This window comes from Lissotriton vulgaris, chromosome 1_1, assembly GCF_964263255.1.
Source record: "Lissotriton vulgaris chromosome 1_1, aLisVul1.2, whole genome shotgun sequence".
Taxonomy (NCBI): domain Eukaryota; kingdom Metazoa; phylum Chordata; class Amphibia; order Caudata; family Salamandridae; genus Lissotriton; species Lissotriton vulgaris.
In genome coordinates this window covers 132,702,147-132,717,328 of record NC_141685.1, presented here as the reverse complement: position 1 = coordinate 132,717,328, position 15,182 = coordinate 132,702,147, and the positions used below count along the sequence as shown (strand labels likewise).

At 45.5% G+C, this 15,182-nt stretch overlaps 1 protein-coding gene across 1 annotated transcript in view; it reads left to right on the top strand.

Moving 5' to 3' along the window:
- LOC147737775 (uncharacterized) overlaps window positions 1–14,297 on the top strand; it is a 32,432-nt gene extending 18,135 nt beyond the window's left edge. The window contains exon 2 of the mRNA XM_086944982.1: window positions 12,784–14,297. Within this exon, the coding sequence (XP_086801108.1) occupies window positions 13,021–13,989 (969 nt within the window). The 5' untranslated portion in view covers window positions 12,784–13,020 and the 3' untranslated portion in view covers window positions 13,990–14,297. The remainder of the gene's footprint in view (window positions 1–12,783) is intronic.
- Window positions 14,298–15,182: the final 885 nt, after the last annotated feature.

Below are 15,182 nucleotides of genomic sequence, written 5' to 3'. Positions count from 1 at the left end.
AAAATATTACAGCGTCAAGGGAGAATGATGAAATCGATGTGGAGCCCTCTCCTACTTCCTTAAAGGTGGACATTGATTTGAACTTAACTACTTTAACCTCTGTAAAGGGGGAAAATGAACAACGTAGTCTGTTTACTCAGGAAGCTACACCGCAAGCAGGGGGCTCTCTCCTATGCTCTCCTCCACGGAGCGCATTAGGAGGGCCAATTTCATATCCATCTGGGGCTCTTAACCCTTTGGCCCCCCCCTTTGCTGTAGCATTAGAGTCTGAAAATTACTGCCCTCCTGCCCGATCTGTAAATATTACTAAGGCCCCGGTGGATGTGCGTGTGTTAGATTTTGTACCTTTATTCGATACTGACCTTTTGTTAAATAGAGCTTGGCTTCTCAAACGTTTTAGTGAGGTTGAAAGTCTCTACCATATTCAATCAAGAGACATAGAATTGGTGTCTCTGTTGGGTGGAAGTAGGGTATTGAGTATACGGGTGAAATTTTATTCGCCTATTATAGTAAACTTGATACTAGAACAAGCCGAAAACTTTCAGCGCTTAGGTATTGACATTCTCCCTATCTCCAACCCAGGCAAGCCAAATCTTTTATGTAACCAGGTGTTTGGGGGTGGTGAGCAAAACGGGGTAACCTCCCCCCTTAGAGACCTAAAAATCTGGGTCTCTAGGGGAAAACGCTCAGTTTCGCACGTGAAGCCACTTCCACTAACTGAGAACTCTTCACTTATAGATGATAATAACCGGTGGAACTGGCTCCATAGTGCATTATCAACAAAAACAAAGGACAACCCCAAATTGTTTCACCATCTTTAACACCGCATTAAAAATAATTTCCTGGAATGCGGCTGGATTCCACAGCAGCCCAGAGAAATTTGCCTTTTTATCTTCTCTGGGTGCGGATATATTGTGCATTCAGGAAACATGGTGCATTGATATGCTAACACCATCAAAAGATTTTTATGTCCTGGAAGTACCAGCTGCGCCCTCTAAGAAAGGGCATGCCAGGGGGGGGATTGCCTGCTTATTGTCAAATAAACTGCAATGGAGATTCTCCCATTATATTGATCCTAGTAGACTTTTCCACACAATAACCCTAGAAAATGTGTTCCATAATGGTAAAAAATATCCTATGGTAATTTTTAATGTGTATATACCCCCTGAGGAGTGTTTTAATGCTAGTCTGCAGCAGGTTCTCCGATATATTGAACAGATAAAAAATTCACCATCTTCCCCTGTAATTTTGCTTGTAGGTGATCTGAATTGCAAAATTTCTAATGCTAGTCTGAAACTCTTCGGGAACAAAGTTAAGGAAGAGGTTCATTTTATTCCCCAGACGCTTTTTCCTGAGAACCTGGTGACAAATAAAAGAGGGAAGATTTTGTTAAAAGAACTAGCGACTGGGGATGGTATTATTCTAAACGGAAGATTTCCATCTGACGTCCCCGCTAATTATACCCATAAATCCCCCTTTGGGTCATCTATCTTGGACTATGCTATTGCAGACTATGGCCTGTTTCCCCATATTCAGGACCTTAAGATTATACCTACGTCACTCAGCGATCATAGTATATTGTTTTTAACAATGTCTTTAAATTCTTTGAATACTGTGTCTTGGTCGCTTAATGGCAACGAGGCTACCTTCCATGCCTCTTCTGGAAGGTGCTTCTGGAACTCTGCCGCCATTAATGGGGTGCAGGACCTTTTGGACGATACCCTAATGGTAATAAACGAGTGGAATGGCAGCGAATTAGTTTATTTTGAAGAATTCATGCGAAAGATTTTATTGTACGCAAAAAAAACTGTTCCCCCTAGGAAAGGAGAAGTAGTCCCTAATATATTGCGTACTCTGAATAGGGAATTAAATAAACTAGTTTGCGAACAGTATTTAGAAAGAGTCCTGGAACGTGGGAAAGAAATTGCTAGGTTAAAAAGAAAGAGAAGCAGACTCAAGCAAAAAATCAAAAAGGAAAGGGAGGATGAAGTTTGGATTAAACTGAGGGAATCTGCTGTACATAGTAATATTAAAGACTTTTGGGCAATAATTGGGAAGGGATGTGGTACGCGCCATAGCCCCATCCCCATTCCTATACCAGAAGAGGTATGGTCCTCTCATATCCGAGAGCTCTATGCAGGGAACGGGACTACGGGTATTGATAACTCCATTTATGCTGCCCCTGAAGACCTTGTATTCCATCCCTCAGAGAAAGAAATCGAGACGGCTATAAAAAATATGCGGCCCTCTGGGGCCATGGGACCGGACGAGCTTCCTATGACGGTCCTCAAACAAGATCCCTTAAGTTGGAGTAAAATTTTGTACCCCTTGTTTAAGGCGTGCCATCTCTCCAAAATGGTTCCTGCTTCCTGGAGAGGAAGTATTTTGGTCCCCATCTTTAAGAAGGGTACAAGGGATAGCCCTAGTAATTACCGCCTGATTGCACTCCTCGACTCCATCGGAAAGGTCTTTGCGAAATGCCTCCTTAGTTCTCTTTCCGATTGGGTCGAGGACTGCAATATTCTGCCGTTTGAACAGACCGGTTTCCGTAGGGATCATGGTACGCTAGATAATCTCACTGCCCTTCAGGTGATTACAGATAAATACGTCCAGGTGAGAGGAGGAGTGGTGTATGCCGCCTTTATCGATTTCTCCACAGCGTTCGATAAAGTAGATCGTGGAACGCTGTGGAGAAAACTGGCGACGTTTGGTGTCCCTACCCCCCTGTTGGAACTGGTTCTGGCTCTGCATACTGAGACCTGGTGCAGGGTCTTAATGGGGGGCGAAAGGGGGCTTTCGGCCAAAATACCATCTCGGAATGGCCTTAAACAAGGCTGCTTATTGGCTCCCCTTTTGTTCTCCTTATATACGGCTGACCTCCCTGCTGCCGTGTCTGCCAGTGAGGGGATTGCCCCGATGATAGGAGGGACTCCAATATCCTGCCTGATGTATGCCGATGATGTTCTTATTCTTGACTTGACTCCAATCGGTCTTGCAAATCGGCTACAGGCTCTCCAGGCCTTTGCTGGTGATCATCACATGAAGATTAATATTACCAAAAGTAAAGTGATGTGTATAGCTGGTAAGAAGAAGTGCCGCTCTACAAATTTCGGTTGGGCTATTGGGGGGCATAGATTGGAGGTCGTAACTTCCTATATTTTCTTGGGAAAAATATTTTCGGCCAATATGAGTGAGAAACTCCATATAGAGCACTGCTCTCGCAAAGCTCTTGCCCATGGCAATGGGTTAAAGTCCCTATACCAGGCAACGGGGAAAAGGCATTTTTCCAGTCTTCTAGAAGTTTTTAGAGCAAAAATCCCCGCAACTATCTTGTATGGTATTGAATTAATAGAGGTGAAAAACTGGGACTTTTGCCATAAGATTGAGGGGAAACTCTTAAGATCCCTCTCTACTTTAAACAATGCTTGCCCACTAGCCGCTTGTAGGCTTGACTTTGGACTCAGGAGTACCTGGGTTCAGGGTCTATGCGCCCTAATAAGATGGGTGGCCAGTTTGGCTAGAGCGGGAGATGGCACCCTGCGAGTTCTCCTCAAAAATGAACTATTGGGCAATTTTAAAGAGTTCTCTAAACTCGTAAGCAACTTTAGAAGGGCTGTAACAATACTTAAACTTGATGAAAGTGTTCTATTCTCCTACTCCCCCACGCAGTTAAAACATGTCCTTAAGGAGGCTTCGTGGGAGTTTTGTTTCCTTTCTGATAAAAAGTCAGTTGGTGACAAAAGGAACGTGGAACCTCTCATCTCTTCCTATAGGTTGAAGCAGCCACAACCCTATGCCCTATGGAATCTACCGCATGGGATACGTAGATTTTGGTTTTTGCTTCGCTATGATTTAATTCCACTAAATCTACTGTTATCCAAATGGCATGGCACTTCTGCTTTGTGCAATTTATGTAAACTGAACACCCAGGACTGTATGCATGTATTATTGATTTGTCCTATGTTACGTAATTTGCGCAATCGATGGCTAAAAGTAATTTGTCTCCGCCTTAGCATTGTCACTTTAAAGGATTTTCTTCATGCACTTTATTGCCCTCCGAACGAAATGTTCTGTTCCTATATTTTTAACTTTTTTAAAGGATTTTTAGCTATTTATTAAAATGCAACTGGAGATATCTTGTCTGTCCGGCCTTGCTAGATTGATTTGCAGATGTATATCTATTGTGGATTGAATTTTGTTCTTCAAACTTTTGGATCTTCTGTGTATTTGCTGTTGTGTATTGTATATGTTTATGTGGCCCTCTTTGAGAGCCAAAACATAATAAATAAATTTGAATTTGGTAGAGCTGTCTTCATCCGGGGTTGAAGGTATCCACTGGGGAAGATTTGGTTGTCTGACCAACAAGCCTAAGAAATTCTAACATTGTGTATGTTAACTTCTGGCTTCATGTGATACCTGTATATAGGGTGTACCTTTTTAGGGTGAGCCCTCGTGATGCTGCTCGCGTAGGCGAGCCGTTTTGTAGGGGTTTTCAAAATGGACCTTGAAATTCCACACAGCTCGTGCATTTCCAAGGTCCATTTTGATTGGGCTTTGCGTGTATGTTGTTTTTTTAACAGAACACCCAATAGGCCATAGGCGGTCGCGTAGCTCCGCCTATGGCCTATTGGTGTCTGTTACGCGCACCAAAGCCCATATGTCATGATATTGTCAGGTGAAGAGACTTTTAGGTATATTTGAGTGTCATCTGCGTACATGTGATAAGATATGTTCGAGCAGTTCAGAATTTCTGTAAGTGGTTCCATGTACAAGTTGAAGAGCGTGGGTGATAATGCAGATCCTTGAGGGACCCCAGTTGAGATCGGGGTGTTGTTAGAAAAGGAATGGTTGACTTTGGTTCGATGTGAGCTATTGTGTATGGAATGAGGCAAACCAATTTAAAACTGTGCCTGATAAGCCCTTCCTTTTTTCGAGAAGATCAATCAAGTTATCATGTTTGACGGTGTCAAACAATGAGGAGAGATGCATGAGAAAAATGTAGGCAGCTTTCATTTCGGTCAAGAAATCTGAGTGTCATCAGTAATATGTGTCAGGACAGATTCGGTACTGTGACCCGCTTGGAAACCTGATTGGAATTAATCAAGGAGTTGAAACTGATCAATGTGATTACACAGTTGTGTGTGAACGTATTTCTCAAGTAGTTTGGCTAGGGTCATGATATTGGAAATGGGCCTAAAGTTGTTAGGATCATTTAAGTCTGCATTTGGCTTTTTAGGTATGAGGTCACTTGGCCAGGCTTGAGGCAATCTGGAATCCTGCTTTGAAGGAGAGATTCATGGACAATCTTGGGCCATAGTGGGATTATGGAAGGTATAAGATTTTTGAAGAGCTTGGCGGGCATTTGCCCAAGGCTTTTTAAGAAGACGCGCAAGGGTTTTGACGACCTCGTCACCCTCCCCGTATTGGCGAGCGCGCTCCTCCCGATCTAGGAAATGCGTTTCTCTGTGTTTAGCATCCTCAAATTCCGCTATCTTAGCCTTGATCTGCCCAAGGGTCGTGAGCTGATTGGACTTGAAGAATTCTAATACAAGCGAGTGAATCTTTCTCTAGCCACTGCAGATCATTCCTCAGTGAACGTAGAACACCAATTTGTTTAGCAATACACTTGCCCCTAATGACTGCTGTAAACGCTTCCCGTAGAGTGGACGGGGTGTCTGCAGAGCTGAGTTTGGCGTCAAAGTATGGCTGATCCAATGTCCTCTCGCAACACCTGGTCCCAGAGGGCACCAGCTGGAAGTCTCCAGCTGAAGGCTCTATTCGGCGCGTCTGTTAAAATAAATTCTAATAGTACTGGAGCGTTATCCGATAGGGTTCAGGCAAGATGGGCACAGTGTCTAACCCAAGTGTCCACGTCACAGGATATGAGTTGGTAGTCCATTTTAGAACACGAGGGACCCGCAGAGGAAATGCAACTCTCCTCTCGGCTGGATTGGTGTTGGCAGTGCCAGACATCTATCAGATCCTGGTCTTCCATAAGGGCCTGCAGTTGCGCCGCAGCTCAGGCGTGACGCCGTCGAGAACCATTTGACCTGTCCTAATTGGAGTTGAGAACCATGTTAAAATCACCTCCCCATAGCACTGCCCCGGGGCCTAGGGAGTCTGCCAACCGCCGCATCTCGCTAAAAAACTGGGGCTCCTCGGTGTTGGGGCCGTATATTGATATGAGTCTCACTGGGCGACCTACAAGAACCCCCCTCCACTATCACATACCGACCCTGGAGATCGCATATTGCAGTGCGCGTATGCCAAGAGAAGCCCTTTCTGAGAACTATGGCTGTGCCCCTGGCGTAGTTGAAGTATCCCGCTATGAACTTTTCACCCATCCTTCCCGCTCGTAGGCGTGAACACGAGGCTCCTATCAGATTCAGCTGTTGTAAAAAGCAGAGTCTGCTCCATATCAATTAAGAAATGCTGCCACTAACTGCATCTTTCTACCGCAGTTCAGGCCCTTCACATTCCAGGTTACAGCTTTTACCGTGCGTGTCTTGTCAGCAGTTGCAGTCATCTCTGCATTATCATGCATCCATGCGCGCCAAGAGGGAGAGCAGAACCCAGCAGCTTCGGACTCGTGATAGAGAGAGGAAGGCAAAAGAAGAAGGGAGAGAAAACGCAAATAGAGACAAGCAACCGGTGAGAGTTGAGCGAGAGATGCAAGCTACGCCTCCCCCAACTTTGTGAGGGCTGTACAATGTGATTAGGTTATATTCAGGGGGAACTAGAATGTCCAAAATTGGTGAGGAGGATACATTAAGCCAAGTTTGTGGTAGGATGTCAAGTGATTTATATAGCGCGCTACATACCCATAGGGTCTCAAGGCGCTTGAAGAAGGGTGGGGAATTACTTGTCAAATATCCAGGTTTTAAGTTGCTTTCTGAATGTTAGGTGGTTCTGAGTGAGGCGAAGGTGAGTGGGAAGTGAGTTCCAGGTTTTAGCTGCCAGGTAGGAGAAGGATCTGCCTCCCATGGTGGTTTTGTTGATGCGAGGTACAGTTGCAAGGGCTTGGTTGGAGGATCGTAGCTGGCGGGAGGGGGTGTAGAAGGAAAGTCTTGAGTTGAGGCATTCGGGTCCAAGTTCGTAAAGTGCTTTGTGTGCGTGGGTTAGGAGGCGGAAAGTAATCCTCTTGTTAACAGGGAGCCAGTGGAGGTTTTTCAAGTGGCCAGAAATGTGGTCTTTACGCGGGATGTCTAGTATGAGTCTGGCTGAAGCGTTCTGGATGCGTTGGAGTTTTTTCTGGAGTTTTGCGGTGGTACCGGCGTATAGGGTGTTTCCGTAGTCCAGGGGGCTCGTGACCAGTGCGTGGGTGACCGTTTTTCTAGTTTCGGTGGGGATCCAGCGAAATGTTTTTTTGAGCATGCAAAGAATATTGAAGCAAGATGATGAGACGGCGTTGACTTGTCTGTTCATAGAGAGTGAGGAGTCCAGGATGACACCTAAGTTCCGTGCGTGGTTCGTCGGGATGGGTGCTTTTCCAACGGCCTCAGGCCACCAAGAGTCATCCCAGGCGGAGGGGGAGGAACCTAGGATGAGGACTTCTGTTTTGTCTGAGTTCAGTTTTAGACGGCTGTGCTTCATCCACTCGGCTACTTCTTTCATTCCTTCATGTAGGTTGGTTTTGGCGGTGTTAGGGTCTTTGGTGAGTGATAGTATCAGTTGAGTGTCATCAGCGTAGGAGATGATGTTGAGGTTGTGTTGGCGTGCGATGGCCGCGAGGGGGCTCATGTATACGTTGAAAAGGGTGGGGCTGAGTGAAGATCCTTGTGGCACGCCGCGGATGACTTCGGTGGCTTCTGAATTGTATGGTGGAAGGCGGACTCTCTGAGTTCTTCCGGCAAGGAACGAGGTGATCCATTCCAGTGCTTTTCCTTGGATTCCGATGTTTCTGAGGCGTTGTATTAAGGTGCTATGACAAACTGTGTCAAAGGCTGCGGAGAGGTCGAGGAGGATGAGGGCGACTGTGTCTCCATTGTCCAGTAGAGTTCGAATGTTGTCTGTTGCTGCGATGAGTGCGGTCTCAGTGCTGTGTTTGGCTCGGAATCCGGACTGTGAGGGGTCTAGGGATTTGTTGGTTTCGAGGAAGCCGGCGAGCTGGTTGTTGACAGGTTTCTCGATGACTTTGGCCAGGAATTGAAGGAGCGAGATGGGGCGGTAGTTTTTGAGTTCGGTGGGGTCAGCTGTGGGTTTTTTCAGAAGGTCGCTGAGTTCGGCGCGTTTCCAGCTTTCCGGGAAGGTGGCGGAGTTGAGGGAGCAGTTGATGACGTCTCTGAGGTGCGGTGCTATGATGGAGTCTGCTTTGTTGAAGATGTGGTGAGGGCATGGGTCTGTGGGGGATCCTGAGTGGATAGAGTTCATCAGGCGGATGGTGTCCTCAGTGGGGATTGGGTTCCAGTCATTGAGGATGTTCAAGGGAGGTGGAGGTCCTGCGGAGGGTTGGGTGGGTTGGTCTTCGGGTCGGTTGTCGAAGCTGTTGTGGTTGTCTGCGATCTTGTTGTGGAAGAATGAAGCTAGGGAGTTGCAGAGGGCTTGAGAGGGGGTGATGTCGTTGGAGTTGGCTGAGGGGTTGGTAAATTCCTTGACGATGTTGAATAATTCCTTGCTGTTGTGGGCGTTGTTATCTAGTCGGTCCTTGAGAGCGGCTTTCTTGGCAGTCCGAATCAGTTGGTGGTGTATACGGGTGGGGTTTTTGAAGGCGTCCTTGGTGCTGGTGTTTGGGTCTTTTTTCCAGGCCTTCTCAAGGGAGCGACAGAGTTTCTTAGATTTCTTAAGATCATCGTTGAACCAGGAGGCCTTTTTGCTGCCTAGTTTGATTTGACGTTTTTTCAACGTTGCTAGGATGTCGGCGCTGTTGGATAGCCATTGGGTGAGGTCAATGGCTGCTTGGTCGGGGTTTGAGCAGTGGGCAGGGGGGTTTTGAAGAAGCGATGAGGCGATCTGGTCGATGGTGATTTTGTTCCAGTTTCTTCGCAGAGTGGGTTGAGGATGGTTGTGGGTTGTGGTCTTATTGTAGGTAAAGTGAACGCAGCTGTGGTCCGTCCAAGGGAGAGCTGTGGTGTGGCTGAAGGAGACATGTTTGCTGGAGGTGAAGATAGGGTCGAGTGTGTGACCTGCAGTGTGGGTGGGGGTAGTGACAAGTTGTTTGAGTCTGAGGTTGGCGAGATTGTCCAGAAGGGTGGTGGCGTTGCGGTCGTTGTTCTTTTCCAGGTGAAAGTTGAGGTCTCCCAAAAGAATGTAATCCTCGGAGGGGAGGGCGTGTGGGGTGATAAAGTCCATGATGTCTTCACTGAATTGTGCACGGGGTCCTGGTGGCCTGTAGAGGAGGGTGCCTCTGAGTGTGGTCTTGGGGTCGATGTGGATCTGGAAGTGAAGGTGTTCTGTGTTAGCGAGATTGACGTCAGAGCTGGTTGAGATGCGGATGGATTTCTTATGGACGATAGCGATGCCTCCTCCTGTTTGGTCGGTGCGGTCCTTACGGATGATCTTGTAGCCTTCCAGATCTTGCAAGAATAAGAGGTCGGCTGTATTCGCAGCATGCCTAACCTCTGACCTGCAATTCAAAAGCATTGACTTGAGGTGGGATTTGGTAACATCAGTTTCTTGGAGAGATATGGAGACTGGTGGTAAATTATCAAGGCTTAAAGTATTGAATGTAATGTATTCCGCATTTATAGAGCTCACTGTAACCCTACGGTATCCTGGCGCTTGAACACGTGAGATCAATTAACCTTGAGTGTAATAAGGAGTACAGGGTCAAAAAGGATAAGAAAGTCACGGCCACATACTTACGTCCTAGGAAAGAGCCAGGTCTTTAACTTCTTTCTGAACGGCAGCAGATATCTATCTGTCTAAGTTCGGCTGGGAGTTTGTTCCAAGCCGAAGCTGCTACAATACTAAAAGCTCTTCCTCCATATCTAACTCTTCTAAACCTGGATACTCTCACCAGTTTAGCTGAGGAGGAGCGAAGGTTACGTGGGGGGGACATACCATTTAAACCTGCTCTGTAATGGCTTGGGCCCAATGCCATACAGAGCCTTAGAGACTATGCACATTGACTTGAACTGTACCCTCTGCATAACTGAGAGCCAGTGGAGCTCGGCCAAGGCCTGAGACGCTGAAGACTGGCATGGTCTCATTAGTGCAAACTTGGCCGCCATCAACTGTATTCTCTTGAGTCTCCCTATCAGATATTTAGGAGACTCCAACGACAATGTTCTGAGATTGACACTGGATTCTCTAAATGAGTTGGAGGAAATAGTCTGGATCTTGGATGGTGGGAGAGAAGGTTTATTATGGGCGGTATTGTAATGAAGTAGAAAGGAGTGAATGTCAGCATCAGACTAAGGGTCAGTGATTCTATGTGGCCTGGCGTGATGGTCAATGAGGCCTAGATTTCCAGGTAAAATGTGTCTCGTTTTCCAAGATGAGTCTTGACTTTGGCAGAGTTTAGCCGTACTGGGGAGGCATGATTGATTATTCTTGAAGGGCATGTAGAGATTCCAGCGCTCCTCCATCATTGAAGAAAAGTGCAGTAGGTTCAGAAGACCCTGCTTGATGTCTTTCAGTTTAACCTCAAGGGGGGGTGCGGGGGTATAAGGAGTGGTTAGTTGGTCTGGTGATAGGAAGTGAGTGAAGTCTCCTCGTAAAAGGAACAGTGGTAGGTAATGTAGGTTCCACATAGTCCCGGATGAAAGTATAAGTGGAGGTTTATTGGAGGTTGGGGGCTGGTGGTTGGTGGCATGGAGGGGGTATGAAGAGTAGAGGGAAGTGGTGTTCTACAGTTTTCCTCCATGTGTCTTTTGTGCTATAGGGGAGTTGAGTGCCAGGTGTTGGGAAGCACAGTGGGTCAGTGGGGTGCTCCTTGAGGTAGGAGTGATGAGAGATGGGAAGTTTAGTAGGCATAGCTATTTATTGTTATGGGAGTGAACATTGGGTGATATGTGAGTAGCAGGAGAAGGCCAATTCCCTCCATAGGTGAAAGGGTGGTCCTCGATGGGCTTCTTGTGTTGAGGGGCAGTAAAGTCCCAATGCTTAGGGGTCTGGTGGATGGGTTGGGTTCCACCTTGGGCGAGGATGGGGAGGAAGAAGGGTAACAATTGGAACTCAGGACCCCTAAATTGCTAATGATGGAAGTTTAACCTGGGTGAGGATTAGAAGACAGTTTTGCAGTGAGCTCAACCACATTTAGTTCTGTCTGCAGCAGTCGCTCCCTCACCTTATGGCGATCCAAATATTACTATCAATGAATATGGAATCCATTTATTCTTCTAGCATCTCTTTCAGTTGGGTAATAGCCATCAGTATCTGGGGAGTGGACATTTCATCCTGTCTGCTCTGCGAGTTCCATGCAGGGCCTCCTCCCACCTCTGTATATCTGTACATTTTTTGTTATTGGCCTGTTCTAGAAGATCTATCTCGGCCCATAACTACACAGAATAGTTATTGCCACAGGGGCCTATCCCGCTCCTCAAATTCTATGTCTCAGCAGGTGCTCTGCTATCCCCTGGGTACCCTCTCAAAACAGCGGCCCAGCCCACTGCAGATCAGACTGTCTTCTTCAGGTCTGTCTGCCACGTATTACCTCCAGAACAAGAACATGAAGGACAACCAGGCAATGTCCCCCAAGGCATGAGCAAGGACCTAGCCCTCCAGCCTCCCTCTCATCCACTACCGCCCACGTCTCAAAGGTTAGTAGCTGGAAGATCCCTTCTCAGCAACCTCTTATCAGTTGGAAGCTCAGGGTTACCGGGTCGCAGTCCCAACTATATGATCACGTCAATGGGGAGGGAGAAGGGGTTGCACAGGTGGCACCTGTATGTCAACTTGTTTGCACTTCACAGGCCCGGCCCTCTATGCCTTCTAAGGCAGGCCTCCTGCAACTGTATACGCTCTCTGCATCAGCAGTCCGCAATGCAGGAAGGGTAGGGGCAGTTAACGCCTGGGGACTGTGCTGACCTCATCTCCATTATCTAGCCGCTGTCATTGTGGCAACCATCTTCCAGGCTTCTAGGCTCCAACTAGCATTGCGTGCCCCAGCGATCAGTTTATTTCTAGGAAGCCATTCAGCCCCAGTGTGCCCGGCTGTGCCAGTACATTTCAGCCAAGCTTCTGCAGGCGTCTATGCGCTTCCCATCATGGTTTCGTGGGGCTCGGGAAGTGGAGTCTGCCTCCCCCTTGGTCCGCCGAACTCAATTTGCAATTGTTGGGCTGCCATTGTATGGCAGTCACCTTGGCATCTGTGCGCTCGATCATGGTAAGAAGTCAGTCCGAGCCCCCTCTACCACCTGAAGGGCTCTGTGTGGGACCTCCTCTAGGGGTCTGACCTCTAACTCCTTGGGAGAGTACTGGATTCTGTAGGATTAGGCTGGGTGCTCGGCAGCGCAATCGTTCAAGGCTTTCATTCAGCCATCTTTCTGTGTCTGCCTTTTACAAGATTATGCAATTTTCAAATTTAGTTTATTCATTTTGATATCATTCGACAAGGCAAAACAATTTGTTTTTAATTCTTTTACGCTCTATACAAAATGTAAATAGATTTATCATTTTATGTTACTGATATGAGTGAGTGCACACTTATTGTTAACATATCAATCTGCTTTATTTTATGTTGGTCTCATTTATCATTTCCTCAAAACCCTACCAACTCTATCCCATCGGAAAAGTACATGCATTACTTCCAGAATGCTGACATTCACTGTTAAATAATTTCGTTAAAATTAGTTTACACCTTGAAAGATATTTCACTTTAATTCTTTTTTTTTTATACTGCAGGTGGCTTCAAGTGTGGACAGGAACAAAACTTACGGATTCTGTCATTTGCAGCAAATAGACTACAAAGAGAGAGATGTTCCAGAGATTTTAGAAGAAACCAATTTCTAAAAGCTGGTTTTGGTCTGTAAGTAACGACAATACAGAGCCGAGTCGCTGACTGATTGTAAATGCAGTTTCTGGATTCTCTCTAATTTCTTATGTCAATGAACCCTTAAATTGGGGGCCGTAAGGACACACATGATCGAGGAGATGGAGGGTTTTGTGACTGTAAAGCAAGAGCCAGAACAACAGCACAATTTGAATAAAAAAACAGTGTACATTATTTATAAGACTGTGCAGATTGCAGAAGTAGTGTACCCATGCACTTCACAAGAGACGCACCTAGCGTGTAATTTGAACAGGACAGTACAGAAAAAGAGGTGCACAGGAGAGATACCTTATCAATGTTCCGAATGTGAGAAAACCTTTACTCAACAATCCTACTTGACTCGGCATATGAAATCGCACTCTGAACAAAAGCCTTATCAGTGCTCTGATTGTGAGAAAAGATTTAGTCAAAAACACTATCTGACACGACATGAAAGAACACATTTGGGACAAAAAATATATCAGTGCACTGAATGTCCAAAAAGTTTCAGCAAAAAAGCGAGTTTAATTCAGCATGAAGGTGCACATGCAGGAGAAAAACGGTATTTGTGTTCTGAATGTGGTAAAACCTACCGTCATAAAATCAGTCTCACATTACATGAAAGATCACACTTGGGACATAAACCATATCAGTGCACTGAATGCCAGAAAAGCTTCCACGATAAAAGTACTCTTGCTAAGCATGAAAAAATTCACACTGGAGAAAAGCCATATCAGTGCAATGAATGTGAAAAATGTTTTACTAAGAGATGTAGTCTAATTCAGCATGAAAAGACACACACCGGAGAAAAACCCTATAAGTGCACCGATCGTGAAAAAAGCTTCAGTCAGAAAATCCATCTCGTACATCATGAGAGAACCCACACAGGAGAAAAGCCCTATCAGTGTGAAGAATGTCAAAAAAGCTTCAGTCAGAAAATTCATCTGACCCAGCATGAGAGAACTCACACAGGGGAAAAACCCTACTGGTGCAGTGAATGTCAGAAAGGATTCAACCACAAAATTAGCCTGACTCACCATGAGAGAACGCACGCTAGGCACGCCTCCGCTCAGGAATGATGTTCATTCACATAATTCCATGTAAACTAAAAGAAAGTACAACATATGGACATTAACCTGAACTGAACCCCTACAAGTGCAGTGAAATCAGTCTTACTGATGAGATAGCATGGAATTGCCCCAAAACAGTTAGCAGTGCGCTGCAAAACCAAGCGGCTAGTGTTTGAAGGTATGAATAACTCAGTCTGCCTAGGCGTATGAGGGAGAAAATATCCGGTTTGCGTGAGAAATAATATCTTTGAAAAGCTAAAGTGAGAATGGTAATCTGACTTAATGGGTGAGCGCAAATCTAGCTTAGTTGCAAACCTGTTTAAGGTGGAACTTGTAAAGGGCTTTTTTTTAAATGACAAAATCCCCCAACGACCCTGCATTCCCCCCAACGCCCCCACCTCCCCCCAACGTCCCCGCCTCCCCCAACGCACTCCAGTCCCAATGCACTCTCACCACACACCCCATTCACCCCTAATCACACCCCCCCACCCACACACATCCCACCCACAACACACTCACACTGTTTTATAAACATTCTCATGCCAAACGTTCAGCAGATTGACATAAAATAAGTTGCAGTAGTAAGAGAGCTGCTCCCTCCTGTGACTTTGCTCATGGAAAAGATCAAGGCGATTACATATATAAAAAAGAAAATTGTGATGAGCAAAAAAGTGGAAGCAGTTAACTGAAATGCTCTTCTCTAAATTCCTACAACAAGCTAATGAATGAAAGCCAACAGGGTAATTTAAATGTGCTGCTATTCAAAAAGCCAAAGAGACTCTAGCCTTGGCACGTTGTCATACTAGAAAAACAAATTGCAACCAATTGTTGCCCTGTATGGCCTATTAAAACCACTTCAAAGATATTGACTGTGAGAGTGAAAACGCAATCAATTCTACGAATGTATCTATTTTTGCACGGATGATATTGATAGTATTTGTCAATAGTGTAAAGATTAGTAATGTAGAACATTTCACTAACGTATCCTTCCTCATGGAATCTTTTGTTATGACTACTCAATAATCAACAACCTAGGCAATCATAATAAAAGTTTGCAAAAACATATGATTTAGAAAAAGAGGAATTGTAGGAAAAAAGAAGCTACTAATAAATGCAAGTTCTGGTATTTATTTATACATATAGTCAAAAATTAGCATAAAATTATATATACACAAAGTAGATAACAAAATAATCAAACATAA